The 22,469-nt window shown below is 42.3% G+C and overlaps 1 protein-coding gene across 1 annotated transcript in view; it reads right to left on the bottom strand.

Moving 5' to 3' along the window:
* Positions 1 to 21,931, bottom strand: part of ENSA (endosulfine alpha) — a 31,392-nt gene extending 9,461 nt beyond the window's left edge. Inside the window, exons 1-2 of the mRNA XM_068251633.1 lie at positions 21,722 to 21,931; positions 3,597 to 3,722 (exon numbers count right to left, since the gene is read on the bottom strand). Coding sequence (XP_068107734.1) covers positions 3,597 to 3,722; positions 21,722 to 21,778 — 183 coding nt within the window. The 5' untranslated portion in view covers positions 21,779 to 21,931. The remainder of the gene's footprint in view (positions 1 to 3,596; positions 3,723 to 21,721) is intronic.
* Between the last annotated feature and the right edge of the window lie 538 nt (positions 21,932 to 22,469).

The following is a 22,469-nucleotide window of genomic DNA, read 5'->3' as shown; positions in this document are numbered from 1 at the left end:
ATATTGAATACTATGCACAGATTTTATAGGTAAACCCTCAAACCACATGGAGGTGGTAAAATTGGTCAATCATAGTTGAAAGTGTGTAGCAGGCTTTATTACTTGTGTGAGTTTCGTTCGGCTGCCTTAAACTAAATTGTGTGCATGGTTGATAAAAATTCAGGTATCTTGTGGTGTGTTGATTTATGTTGGGGACAGTCTTAATTTCTTGGCACCGTGAAAGGATTGGATGACATGAAATAAACGGAAACGCAGAGACACATCAAAAGAACCACTATTTGGAGGCAAATACAGGACCAGGGATGGGGACACAGTATGTAGACAAATCTTCTGAATAGGAACACAGCATGAAATAAAAACCTGACTGAAAAACAATCTGTCCCTCCCCGACTCTCTCAAAAAACATTCATAATAATAAAAAAAAAATGTTTTTATTGAAATTACACATTATGGCAATTCCCCTTTAAGGTGAGACACAATGATATCTAAAGCTGTTCAGGTGCTGAACAATTACAGCTATAAATATGATGCAATAATGAACCTCGAGCTGACTGAATTACCATGATTGTATCAAGCAAAATCACTGGCAGAGGAAGGAGAGGCAGACAATGAATTATAAAGCACTGCATACAGCACAGATTTCAGAGAAAGCCAAGCATTATTAATCTTGTACACAGCAATGACAGCACCATCATCTTCCACAGCGCTGCAGAGAGGTCAGCATCGATAATGGTGGCTAACAAGAAGTAACACAGTACAATAGGAACGTCCAACAATACATACAGAGCCAGTATGAGTTATTTATCTATTGATTCACACAAAGAGAACTGCAATTATATTGTATCTGAGACTCCTTTACCAGAGAGATGTGCTGCATCATAGCAACCAATACACTCAGCACTGGAAAAAGACATCATATCGAGGGACTACTAGGAAACAAGCTTAAAGCAAACCTGAACTGAAAATAAAGTGAGGAATGCACAATTGTTTACGAACCATTCTTTGCATGAACGATAGGAAATGAAAGTTTGGGACCACTAATGGGCAAAAATCGAGCCAATCCAACCAGATTGACTGGGTCGATACCAAAAGTGAATTAATTTCATTAATCTGATTAGATTGGTTAGGAGATTTTTGGCCATTAGCGGTCTCAAACTATCATTTCCGATTATTCATACATAGAATCGTCCATAAACTGTCGTTCAGCAAATCCTATTAAGATTGGATAACAGCAGCCAGTCTGCTGTGAAATCTGTTTCATTCAGCTGCAAAACAATCAGAAGTAATGAACCTTTAAACTTTTCAGCTGTAGAAAAAAAAACAAACACAAAAAAAACAAAACACTTGTTTGCAATATTTTGTCTCTTTTGTTTGAAGGTGTCAATGCCAAGTGGGACCTTGCTTTACTGTATGATATTCCCCTTCATTTCATAATTTATCAAGATTTTAATCTAATTTGTTATTTGTGTGTGCTCCTGGTATGTAAAATATGCCATGACTGAGGGCTTAGCTATCCCCAAAAACACGTGAGCTGTTTGCTGTCAATTTCAATAAAATTCAAGTTTTTATGATAAATCGCGGTGGACCTACACTTCGGTTTGGCAACCTTAAAGAGACTCTGAAGCGAAAAAAAAATTGGTTGTGTAGTACGGATAATTACTAGAACATTAGTAGCAAAAATAAAATATTCTCATATTTTTATTTTCAGCAATAGTGTTTTTTATAACATTACATCATTCTCTAATATTTGCAGTTTACACACTACTCAGCATTCTAAATGATTTTACAGAGCAGGCCAGTGAACTTTTGAACTGTCCTCAGACAGAGAAAAAGAAAATACAGTGGACTGACAGTTGAGATAACAAGCTTCAGAAGACAGAGCTCTCTGAGACTGAAAGTCGTGGAGCTCAATGGCTCTTTTGCACAGATAACAACTGGAGTTTCTTAACTCTTCCTGTACTGGAAACATTAGACTTATGTCTCTGCTCCTAATGTTTTATTTCTTAGCTGTACTACACATACAAATCATCATAATTTTTTTTTTCACTTCACTTCACTGTCTCTTCAATCCTGGTACATACTTTCAATTATGACTAGCCAACCACTGACCAATTGTACTACTTCAATGCAGTATTATTATTATTATTGTATTTATAAAGCGCCAACATAATACGCAGCGCTGGACAATGAATAGGGTATGAGGGTTAACCTACACAATCTGCTCATAGTATTCGATATCGGTTGACTCTCATACATGGCGGTGGTAGAACTGGTCAGCGATACGCCAATCATAATTGAAAGCGTGTACCAGGCTTCTGAGTCTGGCACGTTTTGTATGGGGTTTTGGGGTAGTGTGAGGTCTCTCCATTTGTCCTTTATGGATTCACATCCACACCTCCAACAGCAGATCATCAGTATTCCTAAACAACCAACACAGACATCACTCTGCTATAATGTATTCATGAGAATGGCATAAGACACATTACTGAGAGTAATGGAAGGAAGTTCACCAGGACTGAGTTCTAAGGGCATATAGCCCTCACACATGGTGAAGGTTTCACACGTGGGAGCACTCTGAATGTTTTTCCAGTAGTACACAAATCCCGTTATGTGTATGCTGCATGCATAGTTAAAGATCATTCAAAGTTGGACCAGCACCATATAATGGATAATTAATAACTATCACAGGTACAGAGTTGCTAAGGGTCTGAATGACAGTATATCCAGATCAAAGAAAAAAAAAAATAAAGTGCCCCGGGGCAGCACCACACCGACCAAGTTTGTAAATTTAAATCACATAATCTTTATTGTGCAGTGTCCTTAAAGGGAACCTTAACTGGTGGGGGAAAAAAATTCACTTACCTGGGGGTTTTCCCAAGCCTCCTGCAGCCGTCCTGTGCCTGCGCCGGTCCTTCGGTGCCCTCCGGTCTCCCTCCGCGGCTAAGTTTCGTTTTCGGCCGACTGCCAGTCGTCCTCGGGAAAAGCGTCCTCTTCTTCCGCATTCCCCGTCGTAAAGCGCGTCCGCATGACGCGTTTTGCGACGCAGATTTCACCATAATCCCTTTCCCCCACGCTGCGGCTGCTGGAATGTAAATATTTACACCCCCTCACCTCCCCTCGTTCTCAATCCCATGCTGCCGCCTCTAACACACCTCAGATCGGCGGCAAGCAGGAGATCGGAACCATCCAGACCGGCGCATAGCAGCCACACGGTGAATTTAAATGCAGGAAGTGACATCATTGGTCACATCCAGCACTTAAGTCCACCGTGTGGCTGCTATGCGCCGGTCTGGCTGGTTTTGATCTCCTGCTCGCCGCCGATCTGAGATGCGTTAGAAGCGGCAGCACGGGGGAGAATGAGGGGAGGGGGTGTAAATATTTACATTTCAACAGCCACAGCATGGGAGAAAGGGGCTTAAAAAAAAAAAAAAAAAGGTTCTCTCAGCTCTGGGGACTCAGGGGACTTTGTAGCGCTGCCACAGCATGGAGCAGGCGGGCCGCAGCAGGAGGCCTGTCGGGCCGCCAGTTGGACAGCACTGGCCTACAAGATGATATAAACATGGGCCCATATAGTTTCTTCTAAACTTTGTACCTACCCCTTTTTGAAGTCGTTTCATCAGGAAATCTGAACCACCTGGCTTCTGCCCTAGATTGGGGTATTTGGCCTTCAGTTTTTGCTCTTCAGCTTTTTCTGGGGTTACTGCTTCCTTCTCTTGGGAATCCTGGAAAAATAAACACAAAACAATACAATAAAATAAATGCAACAATGACACAGGCTGTGCTAAATAAGCTACCACCGTCTAGTGATTCTATAAAAATTTGAACATTCTAGTGATTCTATACAATTAATGCATCTAGCTTGTCTTATTGTAGTTAAACGCGTTACCTTCCAGTCAAGAAGTCAATATGTAGCTGCCATGTAGATATGCCATGCTGGTCACATGTATAACAACTCATGCTCAGTGGACAGAGAACATAACGCTGGTTCAATACCCAATGAGCAGGCAGTAGGCAACACAGAGCTGATAAGAAGGATTGAACACCACTGCCAATTGCCTGGCCATGCTGTGACAATCACAGTGGTTTGATTTTCAGCTCTTTCCCAGAGAATCTAATTTCAGATATGTAACAAGGATTGTACTACTAGGTTTCTGAAGGTTAAATAATCCCCAGGTGTAGGTAGCCAAGGTACACCTGTCCTGATAGACATGGCCATTAATAATCTAAAAAATTGTTTTCTGGCTTCAGTTCCTTCCAAATTACTAACTATTGATGAGCAGCAGATCACATTTTCAGGCAATATTGTCCACAATGTATGTAGCTACTGCAGGTGAGTGACTCTGAAAATGTAAGCCAAGGATTAGCTTTGCAGGCAACGCAAGCATTTTTAAAGGACAAGTGAGAGAGATATGGTAGGTGCCATATTTATTTCCTGTTAAATAATACTAGTTGCCTGGCAGTCCTGCTGATATTTGACATCAGTAGTGTCTGAATCACACAACTGAAACAAGCATGCAGCTAATCTAGTCATTTTTGTCAGAAACGTGATCTGCATGCTTGTTCAGGGGCTGCGGCTAAAACTATAAGGGGCAGAGGATCAGCACGACTGCCAGGCAACTGGCGTGGTTGAAAAGGAAATACTTCTGGCAGCCTCCATATCTTTCTCACTTCAGGTTCCCTTTAAAGGAAATCTGCAATGGCTACTACCATAGTTCTTTATTTTTTTTTTAACTTTGTTTTTATTAATTTTTAAACATTAACAGAGACCAGGAACAAAGCAATGTCCAATATGCAATGGTGACAGCATAAGATAACAATTATTACAACTTCTGTGACAATATATCCAGAATACCTGAGGAGACAGCTGCCCCCCATCAAGGGGTATGAGATGTCTCCTGATTTTATTAGGACAGTGCAAAGGTCGTGAAACACTAAAGATAAGCAATCAGGAATGAGGAAAAAGAAAAAAAAAAGAAAAGGAAAAAAAGGAACAAAGGAAAGAAAAATAATAAAAGAAAAAATATAAAACAAATAGAAGAACCATGAAGCCAGTTTTGCCATAGCCAAGTTCGTCCCTCGGTTAGGGTTAGATATGAGTAGACCATAGTTCTTTATTGACAGATTTACAGTACTTTAAATTACACTGAAATTCTTTGCCACCAATGAAGGCAAAAGCTTCCTTGCTTAGGTCCTGAAAGCTACAAAGCATCTACCTTTCTCTATACTTCTCTGTTAAAAATAAACAAGGCTGCATATACACTTGGGGCTGAGCGAGGAGCTTGCTCTGCATGCTTCCAATGACCCTGGGGTGAAGAAGGTATTCTGAACCAAGTACTGTATTCAAAACACACAAGTAGTTGCAAGAACATTATAGTGCTTTATACGGCAAAAAGAATGCAGAATCTAAACTGGATTCTTTCAATGCTGAAATCCTCCCTATTCTTGAAATTCTTCCATCCATCCATCATAGCTCAGTACAGTAGTGAAGACTGAGGAGATGCAAGTATTCTAGCTACAGTACAGCAGTCCCATCATAATGTTGTGCGAGGACACAGCAAATGAAATCACAAAAAATTATAAAAAAAAGAAAGAAAAAAGAAAAAATTGCACTGTTGTTTTGTTTTTCCTGCCACTAAGCACCACTTGTTCTTCATCCCCCTTTCCCTAAGCACAGAACATGTGTCTCAGCTGTACAGTGATCATTCCTAAAGTGGTCATCCACGATCACTAACAGACAACAGTGATCTAGTGTGCTACTGGTTGTGTAACGCTAGTACTAACAACATTCTCCTTATCTGCACTCGGTGTCTGTGCCACACACTGGCAGACTCACCTGGCACATTAATCATTAGATAAGCCGAACATATCAACAGGTAAGGTGGCTTAAAGAGACTCCGTAACAAAAATTTCATCCGGTTTTCTTCCATCCTACAAGTTCCAAAATCTATTCTAATGTGCTCTGGCTTACTGCAGCACGTTCTACTATCACCATCTCTGTAATAAATCAACTTATCTCTCTCTTGTCAGACTTGTCAGCCTGTGTCTGGAAGGCTGCCAAGTTCTTCAGTGTTGTGGTTCTGTGATGCATCTCCCCCCTCCAGGCCCCTCTCTGCACACTGCCTGTGTGTTATTTAGGATTAGAGCAGCTTCTCTCTGCTCTCTTATCTTTTACAAGCTGGATAAATCCTCCTTTGAGCTGGCTGGGCTTTCACATACTGAGGAATTACATACAGGCACAGCTGTCTGCACTCTGCAGGAAGAAACAGCCTCACACTTCAGTGGAAGATAGCTGCAGGGGGAAAGAAACACACAAATGATCTCTTGAGATTAAAAAGGAAGGCTGTATACAGCCTGCTTGTGTATGGATGTATTTTCTATGTGTGGAACTTACTGTACATCAACTTACTTCCTGTTTTGGTGGCCATTTTGTTTGTTTATAAACAAACTTTTTAAAACTGTTTTTAACCACTTTTAATGCGGCGGGGAGCAGCGAAATTGTGACAGAGGGTAATAGGAGATGTCCCCTAACGCACTGGTGTGTTTACTTTTGTGCGATTTTAACAATACAGATTCTCTTTAAAGCAAACCTGAAGTGAAAATAAACTTATTAGATAATTAATTGTATGTGTAGTACAGGTAAGAAATAGAACATTAGGAGCAAAGAAAAAAGTATATGGTTTTCCAGTACAGGAAGCGTTACGAAAAAACTTCAGTTATCTATGCAAAAGACCTTCTTTGAGCTATTCCACCCAACTTGGGTCGAATACAGTCCTTTTTCGGAAGCACTTAAAACAGCCAAGAAACGGTGAGAGACGGCATGAGATAAGGTTTTACTGCAGGAAAGTGGGTAGTCAAAGTGGGTTAGTATTTCTGCTTTGTTTCTAGATTAAAAGGCAGAGTGCGGTTTCTAAACTGCAACTGTTACAGTATGACAGTATGATGCAAAAAAAATAAATAAAAAATAAATAAATAAAGCAAACGCATTATAACTGAAAGTAAAATAAAAAGATAACACTTCTTTACTACTCATTTTCTATTCTTTATCCATACTACGCATACAATTCATTATATCATGTGTTTTTTTTTTTGTCTCACTAACCCCCCCCCGGTTTGTCCCCACCAATAGAGCTTTCTGTTGGTGGGGTCTGATTGCTCCCCCAGTGTTTAATTTTTTTTATATATATTTATGCTCTTTTAAAAAAAAATGCATTCTATTTATTTTTTCTTAAATCCCTCCCTCCCCCCAGCCAGCCAATCACTGCAATCGGGGTTCATAGGCTTCAGCCTATGAGAGCCGATCGCTCTCCTGTGTCCCTGGGGGACAGCTGTGTTATATGTTAATAGACGGCGATTAAGCCGTCCAAGAGTCTCCAAGCAGCGATCGTTGCTGGGAGACTGAAGGCGGAGCTCCACTTTGCCTTCCAAGCGGAGATGCGCGCACACCGGTGCCCACGATCTCCTGCTAGCCCCATTGAAAGCAGTTCACATCAATCGGCGTGGAGCGGTCTGAAGGGCCAAGAAAAGAAACTCTATCCAAATATATTCACATATCTTGTTTAACCACTTAAGTACCAACAGTCTCTGCCCTTTTAAGGACCAGAGACCGCTGGTACAGAAACGGCGGAATCTCGATGAATCGTCGCACATACCCGCCACAACCGCCGTACGTCGGGAACATGGGCCACCCACTCTGGCGTCTATGACGGCAGAGCCCTGTGAGCTGGCCATTGGACATTGAAAGACAGGGCCAGGAGCCAATGAAATCGGCTCCTGACCCGCTCACAGAGCTCTGCCGTCAGAGACAGGCAGAGCGAGTGAGATGCGACGGGAGACGGCGGGGATTCAACGGCGAGATCGGTGAAAATGGCGGATGCACGCAGCGGTGGTTAATTTAAATCTATGCCCTGGCAGCCAGGTAACCATCAAAACAAGGCACAGATTTCAATTATCAGGGTCCGAAAGTAGATAAGATTAAAGTATAGTGGAATCAGATATCACACCTTTGCTCATAAAATAATAATAATTCTATCTTACAATAAAATGGAACTACAGAGGTAAGAAAATGGAGGCTGGGAAGAGAAAATTAGAACCTTTGGATAACCTGTGACCGCAGAAATAATGTGAAAAGTCAACAAGATTATGCTGAAAAACAAAACACAAATACTGCAGTCATGCTCATGACTCCCAAGATTTACCGATAAGACTCCACCAGAGACTAAAGCCGACCAACATACAACGGCTTTCCTCTTATCTGACCTTGCCAGTGTGTGATGGTCAGCACTGTGTCCCATGACTATTACTCTGCAATTTCTCAAGGCACTGACAGCTTAAATAAAGGATTCAAGAATTGCATTTAAATACGGTATCCTTTCTGTATGGGGGCATAAATTATAGGTTATGACTAAGATCTGCAGATCTAGACGAGATAAAATTGAATAACAGCAATACGCCACACTGTAAGAGCTCCTGCAAGGAGCATACATACGTAGGGGCACAGAGGGGTCTCCAGCACAACCGCAAAAGGCCAAGTAGAGCTCCTCACCTGACATTGTAATTTAAAAAGGCCTTTATAGAGCAAATGCCAACAAGCAATCATAGGCTAGCAACCTCAACTGTTACAGTAAACCCGAACTTGCAGAAAAACGAAAGAATTGAAGGTGGAGACTAGCCACTTATAAAGGATCAATGTCCTCCTAACATTACTGTTGTCAGCTGCTGAACCACTTCCTGGATGTGTGCATATGCTGGTTTTCTCAGCCAGTATATGCAAGTCAACTGCAGCTACAGCCAGCATCTAATAATGCCAGCTGCACTGCCACGTGGCACCTCCTTTTTGACCACTTCAGGTTCAATTACTGCGCAGGTGAGGTTGTACTTGTGCCTGCACAAGTACGGCCGCTCTTGCCTCTGAAGTGGAGCGTGGCGCCGATCTTCCTTTTCAACAAGCCCTTGTCGGAATTCTTCATCGAGTGCACTTTAAAAATTGCAAAATTGTGTTTTAGCATGATCAAAATAAAAAAAAAAAAAAACTTACATCTTGCAGCATAAATGAGCACATCACATGAAAATTTTCATTCACTTTCATTACCGTAACAGAACGTACCCTATCGTAGGTGAACAGATACTATGTTAATTACGTTCACATTGCTCCCTTTGAATGGACCTGTTCAGTCCATTACGCAAAACTTATGCCTTTAAAAACTGATCCATTCCACGGATCAGTTTTCCATCCACACCAGTGTGAATGGGCCCTAAGTTAAGTAAGTAAAGTATTTTTTTTGATTGTAAACTGCTTTAAAAGATTGAGCAACGATGAGCAACATCCTCCCAACAGATCCGTCTATTGTACTATTTGGAACAGATCATCAGGCATTTTAGAAATCCTGTGCAAGGATTTACAGAACTCCAAGAGATGCCTAGGCAGATTGAGGCGACAAGTACCAACCTAGACATCTACTAGAAATCTTGTCATCTGTTGAACTATTTTCTGACTGTGTGTAACAGGCCCCACCGCCTGTATACTGCTGGGACAATGATTAGGTCTGAGCCTGGACATATGTGCTCATTTTTAAAACTTTCATAGGGCAGTCAGGAGTGTTTACATCTCTGGGGTACATGGATTTAGGCAAGTGGTACCAGCTGAATTACTTTGTCATGCTTAAAACATACCAGTGATTAACTGCCTAATTAACTGCCCATCCCTCCCCCACCCCCTGCCTTTGCTTCTCACTGTAGTTTTCTGACTCTGTGGAGTCAGAGTCGAAGCAATCTTTGGGTACCTGGAGTCAGAGTCAGTGGTTTCATAAACTGAGCATTTGGAGTTTGTTTTTGTACCAACTCTGCAGTCCTGGTTAGTATTAGGCTAAGGATTTGGAGTCAAGGAGTCGGAGCAATTTTTGGTATCTGGAGGTGAATTTATAAACTGAGGACTCAAGAGTCGGATAATTTTTGTACCAACTCCACAGCCCTGCAAAAATGTATGTGTATAGACTTGAGTATAAGTCTAGAAATTTAGGTCTGATTGACTTCATAAAAGTATAGAGGTGGACTTATACACAAGTCACGGGCAACACTGAGCAATGTGTGTACTAATAGCGACATTCCAATTTGCAGCTATTTACCCAGTGGTAAGTTATACTTTGAGGAAAGGAAATGCCAAGAAAACAGGTCTGAAAGTCCTGGCCACAACAATTAACAAGGAAAGGGGCAGGGGGGAAATACTGGGCTGCATGAAAGGGAGTGAATAATTGCAGCACTTGGGGGCCTGGAGGAGGTATTGGCTGCACTTAAAGCGGACCCAAACCAAACATTTTTTTTTATTCAAAAGATTTAGTTGCACCACTCTGACATATACAAAGATAAATAAACACTCCTTCAAGCCTATGAGCATTTCACTCCATGCTTTTCACCATTCTCTTTTTCATTACTAGGTTTATACAGGTGGCAGCCATTAGCAATTCCTCCTTTGCCGGACACCACCTACTCCACCAGTTTGCCGGATTCTGTCCCAGCAATATGAAAGGAAGGGAGGGATTCCTCCAATAAATGTAAAATATTTTATATTTGTCGTCATGCAGCTGAAAAAAGGCTGCTATTTATCATTATAATTTAGAAAATAGATTTTATTTCTGAAATCTTGTATTTTTAATTTGGGTCCACTTTAAGGGACAGCAGTGGTTAATGGCTGCAATATTGTATGCAGTGCAATCATTAACCCCCTTCTGGATCACAAGTGCAGCCATTAACTTTGCTGGGTGGACTTATACTTAAGTCAATAAAAAAAATTCCAGCTTTAGAGTGTTGAATATTGGGGTCGACTTATACGCGAGGTCGACTTAGAGTATATATGGTGGTAGTAGTATAAAGTTGAGCAGAAAGTAACAAGCAGAGGCCACACCTCCTACCAGAAAGCAACAGCGCACTGATCATGCAGCACCTGTCCTACTGAAGAGCTCATTAAAACTGGTTTCTACATTTCAGGAAAGGTAATTGCCACATTTTAAACATGTCCTACCACAATTACCTTATTACCAGTAGTGCGGTCTGAAGGAAGATTTAAAATGATTGAAGGTGATAGTTTAATTCTTAAAAATGTATGTACAAAAAAAAAAAAAAAAAAAAAAATTAAGTAAAATGTTATTTTTATTCAGTGCTCAATGCAATTAAGCTCTAAAAAACGATTCATTTAACAAAACGATGTGGTGTCTATCAAACGGATGTGAGCTATGCCCAAAACACAAACAATCATTATGCAAACAATTCCAAGTTGTGGAAGCAGCAATTATACAGTGAATGCAGGATAGGCACATTTGTGAGAGTCCGTCCCCTTGTTTCACAGACCTGCTTTGAATGCAAGTGTCTACTTATGCTATTTAGATTACAGTAGAATTATTTATAGTAAACATGAAGTGATCTAGCCAAGTAGTTTAAAATACAGTAAAACCTTGGATTGCAAGTAACTTGGTTTAAAGTAGCGTTGCAAAAAAACTTCATCTATAGTCTAAAGCAGGAGTGCCCACACTTTTTCTGCTCACAAGCTTCTTTGAAAGTTACAAAGTCCAAGAGCTCTACCCAACATTTCAAATGCTAAACTTAGCTTGTATAATGTTGGTATATTACTATCTAAAGACAAGTACAGTATAGTAAACTTGTCTTATATTTAGTAATATACCAACATTATAAATGCTAAGTTTAGCATTTTAAATGTTGGTAGGTGTCTTGGACTCAGCAATATGAATTGCACCACAACATTTGCACACACATTGTCATGGATGGAGTCACAGAATCCTCCTCAATCTATTTCCCAACCCCTCTCCCGTCCACCAGCACAAAAAATAGAGTCATGGGAACTCCCCTTCGGACCCACTACCACCAAAAATATGTGCCCATCTGGAAAGGGAAAGAAATATACTCACCTGCAGCCTCTGTTCTGTCTCCTCTCCAGGAACTCACAAGATGGTGTCCGAGTCGGCCAAGTCGCCGAAGTACTGTGGGACTTGGTGGGGGGGGGGGTTGCAGGACGTGGTCACAATCTATTGAGCAGGCGGTCACAATCTACCGGTAGATCGCAATCATGACCAGGAGTGCCCTATTGGTCTAGGCACCCCTGGTCTAAAGCATTAATAACAGCTAAAGCAATCTGATTTGTTTTCAATGGTTAAAACTCATGCTTAATGCCTAGTACACACCATGCAATTTCCCAACAGATAGACGGGTCAAATCGATTACTTCCAACAGGTCCGATCCGATTTTTGATCAATTTTATATAGAAGCGATCAGAAAACAGAAATCAAATCGGACCAGTCAGGAATAATCAATTCAACCCATCTATCTGACGGGATATTGCATGGTATGTTCCGGCATTAAGTTGCCAACACATCAGAAGATGTATGGGCAGCTCAACCAAGCCACAGATCTCTCTGAACAAATCTGATAAGAGAGAGATCTGTTGGCTGCCCATACACCGCAGGTCAATTCCTGATCCATTTCATGCTGAAATCGATTGGGAATGCGCCTTGTGACGCTGCATGCGCTGCCCCACTAATGTAAAATGTTCTGCACGATGTAGTATACTTTACCTGTCCGTGTCTGCTGCTGACTCCAGCGTACACATGGGTGCATGTGTGACATCACACATGCAGACACCTTACTCTTAGTTCTCTGGGAGTATACAGTATCTGCTAATTTGCCCTGCAGCGGCAAGGATATCAGTCAGCATCAGCGAGGTGCAAGTGTGCAATCAAAAGACATCAAAGCAGTCTCATAGCGATTCATATTCATTTTTACTGTGTTTAATGTTTTGGTGTAAAACTTTTTTTTATGACAATATCACTTTAAGAGCGCTTTGCAAGACACATTTTGACTTGATAAGCAAGCAATGTCTTGATATACAAGCATAGAACGTATACGCACGTCATGTCAGCACAACTGAGATGATGGTTCTTCTCCCTTTGATGCTGCAGGATTGTACTAAATCTGAATGTAGGAACTATAGAATGTCACATTGCACTGTTAAGCCCACACATTTGCCACACTATAAATGTTGCATAGGTGGTGCTTTGCAATGCGGTGAGCCACGTTACTGAGCATATATCCAGTGGGTGGCCATGGGTAACGCATGCAGTGTGTTACCATGCCGCACTCAGTTGTACTGCAACACACCTGCCACACTGTGAACGTTGCATAGGTGGTGCACTGCAGACTGGAGAGCCGCGTTGCAGTGCGACATAACAACCGCTCAGTAATGTACCACTGTGAGTGTGGCCTTAATGGAATTGTGATGCAGCAGTGATTAGTTGATAATGATTATTATTAACTGAACGTTAGCAACTTGTCAGTGTGACATTGCTCTCATTGTCCCTCATAGATCACTAAAGCCTTGTATATATGCAAGATTGAACGGATCAACGGATTGGTGGATCAACTCAGCGGAGCACCGGCCAATGATGCTGTTCTCCTCACTCACCCTACCAACTCCTCGTGCGCTGCTCCGTCAGCCCTCCTCCCCTTGCATAGTATTAGAATATGTCCGCTACCCTAGAGGCTAGCAACACATCTGTAACGCCTCCCTATCCGGCGCCAATGTTCCTAGGTGGGGACAGGGCTTTACTATCCACAAGCAACAAATCTGCATTAGGGAAAAAAGTGTAAGCACAGAATATAAGGATTTGCAAATCACGTAAACCCTGCATTTCATTATAAATAGTAGAAATACTACATGAAAAATATTAAAATTGATAAATCCTGTATTCCTTTTTAGAAGAAAACATTTCCCAATATTGAATTAGTTAGCAGCAAAACATTTCAGAGAGGCTGGGAATGGGGCATGTTTACCACCACATTTCATCACCTCATGTTTTAACAATTTGTAAACAGAGGTGACTACTTGCTGTAGTTCTGAAAAGGTTGTTTCATTCTTGCCTGATCTAGGATTTCAGTTGCTCAACATTTCAGGGTCTCATGTGACGCATTCTTAACTTCTTAATGGGTGAGAGGTCTGGCAAGCTAACAGATCAGTTTTAGCACCAGGATTATTACTACAGGCATGTTGTAATACATGAAGATGCAGTTTGCCATGGTCTTGATGAATTAAGCAACCCTGCATTGAAGAAGACATCTCTTGCATGGTAGCAGGTTTCTCTGAAGCTTGTGAATACAGTATCATTTTTTGAATCCTCAGACCACAGACAAGGAGCATGGGGCCCAGAGGAGGCAGCTGTGTTTTTGGGGCATGTTTACATATACAGTAAGTTTTGTTCCTGTACAACACATACAGCAACAAACTGTTTATAGGTAATGACTTTTGGAAGTGTTCCTGAGCACAGTACAGAATCATATGTTTTCAATGCAGTTCTGCCTGATAGTCAGATAATCATGACCATCCAAGATTGACTTTTGGCCTGTCAATCATAACATTCAATTCCTTTTTTAATTTTATGATTTAGTGTAGATTATGGATGGTCAATGAGGTGCAAATACTGGTAATTTTGAATTAATGCAGAATTGTGAAAATTTAAGGTGAACCAGAGACGAAGCACCCTCATGTATTTTACATATATATCAGTGGGAACATTAGAGAAAACACCTACCCTGCCTGCTCTCTGCTTCATTCTTCACTGTTCAGCTTGCCTGTTATCAGCTCTGATAAAATCCTCGACTGAGCATTTAGTCTGGCTTTGCTCAGGAATCATTATAGCCGAGTCTGTCTTCTCTGATGTCTTTTCAAGCCCAAGCCTGCCCCCTTCTGGCTCTGCTATAATGACTCAGCTATAATGATTCCTGAGCAAAGCCAGACTGAATGCTCCAGTAAGGGATTTTATCAGCAAAAATCTATTAACCCTTCGCACTCTTGCAAGCAAATGTTCAAACAAATGCATTCACAGATTCACTCATCCAGGCACAACTGTTATCCCTACAGCCAAGTTAAAAGTCGGGGTCTTAGTTCACAGAAGAATGCATTCTTATGCTTAGTCACCTATACTGCGCAGAAGTACCCAGGTAAACATAGGTGTCCTAACTCTGGCCCTGTAACATGCATAGTGCAGACATGCAAACACATTCATTGCATCAAACCTATCAATGGATTAGGAGCACACATCCTGACATCCTCTCATGGGACAGATAGTGCATCTTACCAATCGCACAAGGGAGCTAACGTAATGTATCCATGTGCACCATGCACATACACCAGCATAAGCTGTGTGCATGCTGACAAACACATACAGGGGAAGGAGGGAGTGCACTGAATTAGACCCTAGCTACAGGGGGCAGTAACAAGAAAAAAAATACATATATCCAGGCACATCGCCTCTAGTTAGGACAGTAAATAAGTTAAGGAAAGGGAGGTGCTGAAGGGGGTGTGGCTAGAAAACAGCAAAAATCTATTAACCCTTCGCACTCTCGAATGTTCAAACAAATGCATTCACAGATTCACTCATCCAGGCACAACTGTTATCCCTACAGCCAAGTTAAAAGCCGGGGTCTTAGTTCACAGAAGAATGCATTCTTATGCTTAGTCACCTATACTGCGCAGAAGTACCCAGGTAAACATAGGTGTCCTAACTCTGGCCCTGTAACATGCATTTTTGTTCCTGTACAACACATACAGCAACAAACTGTTTATAGGTAATGATTTTTGGAAGTGTTCCTGAGCACAGTACAGAATCATATGTGTTCAATGCAGTTCTGCCTGATAGTCAGATAATCATGACCATCCAAGATTGACTTTTGGCCTGTCAATCATAACATTCAATTCCTTTTTTAATTTTATGATTTAGTGTAGATTATGGATGGTCAATGAGGTGCAAATACTGGTAATTTTGAATTGATGCAGAATTGTGAAAATTTAAGGTGAACCAGAGACGAAGCACCCTCATGCATTTTACATATATATCAGTGGGAACATTAAAGAAAACACCTAACCTGCTCTCTGCTTCATTCTTCACTGTTCAGCTTGCCTGTTATCAGCTCTGATAAAATCCTCGACTGAGCATTCAGTCTGGCTTTGCTCAGGAATAACTACAACAGAGTCTGTCTTCTCTGATGTCTTTTCAAGCCCAAGCCTGCCCCCTTCTGGCTCTGCTATAATGACTCAGCTATAATGATTCCTGAGCAAAGCCAGACTGAATGCTCAGTCAGGGATTTTATCAGGTCTGTTAACAAGCAGGCTGAGCAGTGAAGAATGAAACAAAGAGCAGGGTAGGTGTTTTCTTTAATGTTCCCACTGATATATATGGTAAAATACATGAGGGTGCTTCGTCTCTGGTTCACTTTGAAGGATAACTAAAGTAAGAGGTATACGGAGGCGGTCATATTTATTTCCTTTTAATCAATACCAGTTGCCTGGCAGCCCTGCTGGTCTATTTCTCTGCAGTAGTATCTGAATAACACCAGACGCAAGCATGCAGCTAGTCTTGTCAGATCTGACTTTAAAGTCTGAAACGCCTGATCTACTGCATGCTTGTTCAGGGGCTATGGCTAATAGTATTAGAGGCAGTGGATCAGCAGGGCTGCCAGGCAACTGGTATTGCTTAAAACGAAATAAACATGGCAGCCTCCATATACCTCTCTCTTCAGTTCCCCTTTAAAGAGAATCTGTATTGTTAAAATTGCACAAAAGTAAACATACCAGTGCGTTAGGGGACATCTCCTATTACCCTCTGACACAATTTCGCCGCTCCTCGCCGCATTAAAAGTGGTTAAAAACAGTTTTAAAAAGTGTGTTTATAAACAAACAAAATGGCCACCAAAACAGGAAGTAGGTTGATGTACAGTATGTCCACACATAGAAAATACATCCATACACAAGCAGGCTGTATACAGCCTTCCTTTTGAATCTCAACAGATCATTTGTGTGTTTCTTTTCCTCTGTTCTCATGCACTGAAGTTTCAGGCTGCTCTTTTCTTCCTGCAAACAGCTTTGCCCTTGTCTGTAATTCTTCAGTATGTGAAAGCCCAGCCAGCTCAGAGGACGATTTATCCAGCTTGTAAAAGATAAGAGAGAAGAGAGAAGCTGCTCTAATCTAAATAATACACAGGCAGTGTGCAGAGAGGGGCCTGGAAGGGGGAGTTCATAGCAGAACCACAACACTGAAGAACTTGGCAGCCTTCCAGACACAGGCCGACAAGTCTGACAGGGGAAAGATACATTGATTTATTACAGAGACTGTGATAGTAGAAAGTGCTGCAGTAAGCTAGAACACATTAGAATAGCTTTTGGAACTTGTAGGATGATAAAAAACAGGATGCAATTTTTGTTACGGAGTCTCTTTAAGCACCTTGAAAATGGACCCGTTAAGTCCCACTTTGGCTTGGGCTGCTCAGTTTTGGAGCTATATAAATTTGCAGTAAACATTTGCATTATTCTGAATCAACATGGATTTCCATCTCATTGACTAGTTTTACTAAAGTTAATGAAATACCCTTATTTTGTGATGATAAACATTATAAAATTGTTCCACTATAAGTCTGTAGTGGTGCACCCCTACCTAACTTTACATCTGAGAGAAACTATTTGTCTGTGATGCTTTTTTTTTTTTTTTTTTTTTTAAGTGAACCTTAACTAAAAAAGTTTTACTTACCTGGGGCATCTACCAGCCCCCTGCAGCCGCCCTGTGCCTGCGCCATCCTGGGGCGATACTTTGGTCCTCCGCAACAGTTAAGTTGCCGAGCCACTGCACCGGCGCGCATCCTCGCTCACGCCGCTGCTGCGGGGGACTGGAGCATTGTTCCAGGATGGCTGCGGGGGGCTGGTAGAAGCCCCAGGTAAGTAAATCCTTTTTTTTTTTAGTTTGGTTAAGGTTCTCTTTAAATACCCAATCATGTTTCATACCTCTTGCCAATAAACATTATTAGTTGTGACAAGGTCTAAGAGTTACTACACAACTTTTTCAGGGTTTTGTTGTTCCTGTCCAAGCTTTTTTGAAACCTCTAGCATCAAGTTTAAAGGGAACCTTTACTGAACGGGGGGTAAAGAGTTTCAATTACCTGGGGCTATTACCAGCCCCCTGCAGCACTTCTGTGCCCTTGGAGCCGCTCTGGAATCCTCCGGTCCCCCGCTGTCACTTAGTTTCATTTTTGACGACTCACCAGTCGGCCGGCCGCCCACCATGAGTATTATTGGACGCATTCCCTACTGCAATTAGCGCTGTTGCGGACCACAGCACGTACAAAGATACGCGTTGCCAACAGCGCTAATTGCAGTAGGGAATGCGTCCAATAATACGCATGGCGGCCGGCCGACTGGTGAGTCGTCAAAAACGAAACTAAGTGACAGCGGGGGACCGGAGGATTCCAGAGCGGCTCCGTGGGCACAGGACTGCTGCAGGGGGCTAGTAATAGCCCCAGGTAAGTGAAACTCTTTACCCCCCCGTTCAGTTAAGGTTCCCTTTAAAATAAGCGTGCATGATTCATAAAACAATAACATTTCTCAGTTATAACATTTGATAGTTTTGTGTATTACTTTCAAATACATATTTGGCTTAAATGATTTGAAAAATCACCGGATTATATTTTTAGTTACATTTTACACATCTCAACTTTTGGTAAGGTATGTTCTTCCTGCAAATATCCACAGTGCTCCTTCTACCCAAAGTCCATGTGCTCTTTTGCTACTTTAATTATCTATTACTGTTTCAGCTGTCCCAAGCAAAGCCACCTCACCCATGAAGGACAGCTCAAGTTATTTGTAAACGGTCTGGCCTATGGTTATTTTTGGCTGTTCTCCCAAAGAGCGGTGGCTCCCAGACACATTTTTATGATAGGAAATGGGACTGCCCCAAGGATGTGTTGGTCATACTAAACATAAATCCCTCAAAATACACAAGTCATTCATTCTAGTAATACAACAAATAGCCACTTTTACTGTATCAAGCTTCCATTAACACAAACCTTGAACGTTCTAAAATCTTGGGAGCCATCTGTAGTTGTTTTTAGTTGCCCATCATGCTTCAAAGGGGCACCTAAGCATGATGGGAACCTAAGCAGCCCAATAGGAGAGCTGGGAGATGAGTCTGGCGGATTGATCTAATCCGCGGCGCATCAATAAAGCAGCGGGACATTTTTGGCCCACGAAAGTGGGGAAGCGGGACTATTTTGTCCTGCGAAAGTGGCAAAAATGCCACGGAACCCCTGAAGGGGTCTCACGGAGCCCCAGGGTCCCGCGGAACCCCAGTTGAGAATGGCTGCTTTACAGCATGAAGCATTGTGATTTGCTGAATATTGTGGGCATAGTTTACGATCTGTAATATCAATATCTGAAACCAAAAATTTCAAGAGGGTCTTGTTCACCGAATCAGGTTATCAGAATTTCCCTGTGACGTTTCCTACTGGGTCTCCTAAATTAGACTAGTTCCCTATTCAGTTTTAACAAAAAATGGGTAAGCACCATCCATAATTCCCAATACAGATCCTAACTAACCAGCTAGATAATTCAAATAAACTAGGGAGTGTGCAGAAAGTATCAATCAATATAGCACCCTATTCAGTCCATACAGTAGACTGCTGGCATTCCTGGTAGGAAGCATAATTCATCAGGTCTTGAAAATCCTAGCTGGCTGCAGACTGAAACCTAGGTGGATACCGTGACCGCAAAGGTCGCCAAGGCCAGAATCTGCAAGTAGCGTTCAGGAAATTTTGATTCACCGCACAGCTTGAATAAACCACAGCAGGTGATGTAAGGTGAACACCCCCATTCATCTCAATACACAATGTGGTACCAGTAAGCGCCAGGGATGGATGCTGGCAGCCATCCGTCCCTAAGGCTTACACGCACCACCCTTTGTCTTGCACACAGCTATGCATAATAAATAATATACTATACATACACATTACATTTCTTTGAATCTTCATATTAACTGAAAAAATTTAAGTAAATGATCCAATAAATATTGATTTAGCTTACCTAACCTGATGTTTTTAGTGTTCACTGTCAGATTTAAGAGAAATATGATATGAAAAAAGGGTACTTTTCCGTTAGCCGGGCGCATCCACTAGGTGGCGTTAATTACTATTCCCCCTCCAGGCCACCATGGATAGTAGAGAAAGATGTAATTCTGGTGGAGTTTTATCGCCACCTAGTGGATGCGCCCGGCTAACGGTAAAGTACCAAAAAAGAAAAGAATATTTCTGGTATGGTTTCCATTTCTACTGTTTCTCTGTGATGCCAAACGTGACATGACTTCTGCCCTTTTCTTTTTTTTAAATCAGCTCAGTGTTAATTCAGGCTCTGTTCCTACCTGCTGCCAGTCCACGTGGGGATAAGATAGTGTAGTGTCCGCTCCAGTGCTCCGCTCACCCACAGGGTATATGGGGTAACGCTCCGCCTGCCTGGGATTATTGCAGACTACACGAAATTCAATTACCTTTTGGTCATAGTGTCTTTATCTTATCTAAGATGGTAAATTTGTGTTCTTTGCAGTTTGAGATAAGTTGGTTACTGAGCCAAAAAATAAAAAAACCTTCTCGCAACCCTGTTGAAACTGCACAGTTCAACAAAGGCACACATACCAGGTAAAAAAAAATGGGTTTACATATAGATTTGGGCAGGCCTGGATTTACCATAAGGCACTGTAGGCATGTGTCTACAGGCGTCTGATGATGAAAAGGCGGCTCACTTCCCTCCCCAGTGTTCTCCCCAGGCTCTTTTAGCCGGGTGCTCCACCTGGCTAGTTTTGGTGAGCACCCGGCTGTCATCAGCTCATCTCCTCCTCTGCTGTAAGCAGAGAAGCGCCGGCCCTGCATTCTGTCATATCACCCCACCCGGCTGGAAAAATTTTCTGGGGAGAACACTGCCTCCCCAAGCGCCTCCCTCCTTCCCTATGCAGAGTCCCAAGCTTAGTATATATGAGAGGTTACTCATCTCGCTCTCAGCAATTCACTGGCGAGATCTCCCTTCAGTCGGAGGCACCACAAGCTACTTAATACTACGGGTACCTCTGGCTACCTAATGCTAAGGGACACCTGTAGCTACCTATGATGGGCAAGGGTAGTAAAGTAGTTGTGTCAGCTATGTTCATGCAGGGTGAAGTCTAGGGCGCAAGGACATCTATGCCTATAGGCTCCAGTGGTGTAAATCCGGGCCTGTATTTGGGGCATATGTACAGATGTATTTGAGGCAACTTGTTTAGGCAATTTAATTTTATTTTTTGCACGTTACAACCTAGCATGGAAAAAGTTTGCAGACATCCAGTAACCATACCTCCTATTTTATTTCAGATGAGAAAGAGGAACATTTTAAATAGACACAACCCTGCCATTCCTCTAATCACACACCCACCACTAAAAATTAATGAGCAAAGGATGTAGTTTTAGAATTCAAACCACACTGGTCCTCTTTATCATCATTAGGTTTCCTTCATGTGCACATTTGAAAAGAATAAATTATATCAATTTAAAGGATGAGAATAAAGTTTGGAGGCTATGAAAGACATTTGCCAGTAGAAAAATCCATATATTTACATATACAAGAGTCCTAAAAGAGGGACACATGAGGAAGAGAGAGGGATTGGATTCCCAGAGGACTGTCTCTCTGAAAAGCTGTGAGTAACAACCAGTAGAAAGAGAGCAGCACAGGGAGGTGCCACCCCCAAGCTGCCCCGGGCAGGTGTGATTGCAGGACAGATGTTCTCCCTATGACAGCTGTCATGCAGACAGTGCTATAGCTCCCAAGGGCCCGCGGGCCCCGCCGCCTCCCAGCGCGCCCCCTGCTGGAAAGAGCCATCACCTGCTTCTCCTCGCCGCTCTCTTCCAAGGTCATGTCCCCCTCGTACTTTTCCGACATGATGCCGCTTCAGGGACCGAGAACGGCGGCTTCTCCAGCACGGCGCGCTTCTCGCTCTCTCCGCTTCAAAATGGCGGCCGCTGTGTCTGACGTCACACAGCTGAGAGAGGGGAGCCCCCCTCTCCCCTCCACCGCCGTGAGTAGCGGGATCCCGCCAATCAGCTCAGGCGGTGACATCATGCTCCTCCAATGAGAGGAGAGGACGGAAGTACGGCTGAGGAATGACAGAGCGAGGCGAGGTGTGGAGGCGGTCGGGGTGAAAGGAGCAGCCAATCACAAAGAGGTCGTGACTGGATTCTGTTGCCATGGGAGAGATGCATCAGAGTGCAGATGCGCGTTCTGTTATCTGTACGGCATTTCCTGCTGTACACAGTATCAGGACAGCGTAGTGTCCTCACTGACACTGTGCAGCCTGCTCTGCCATACAGTGTGCTGCTTCCAGCTTCAGTCTTGATATGGTTCTTGTTTTATATAGAAAAACAATCTATATAAATTCCAGTTACTGAAACAGCAACAAATCTATAGGTGCATTAATTGTTTTATACAGACACACTTTTACATTGAATTTACCATAGCTTATAACCAGGGCTGAGGAGTTAGAGTTGGAGAAATTTTGGGTACCTGCAGTCGGTAGTTACATAAACGCATAGCCCCCAACTGTTCCTCTTTTGGAGGGACAGTCCCTCTTTGG

Source organism: Hyperolius riggenbachi, chromosome 9 (genome assembly GCF_040937935.1).
Source record: "Hyperolius riggenbachi isolate aHypRig1 chromosome 9, aHypRig1.pri, whole genome shotgun sequence".
NCBI classification, from domain to species: Eukaryota; Metazoa; Chordata; class Amphibia; order Anura; family Hyperoliidae; genus Hyperolius; species Hyperolius riggenbachi.
Note: the sequence above shows the minus strand (reverse complement) of the source record. Positions and strands in the feature narration are given on the sequence as shown.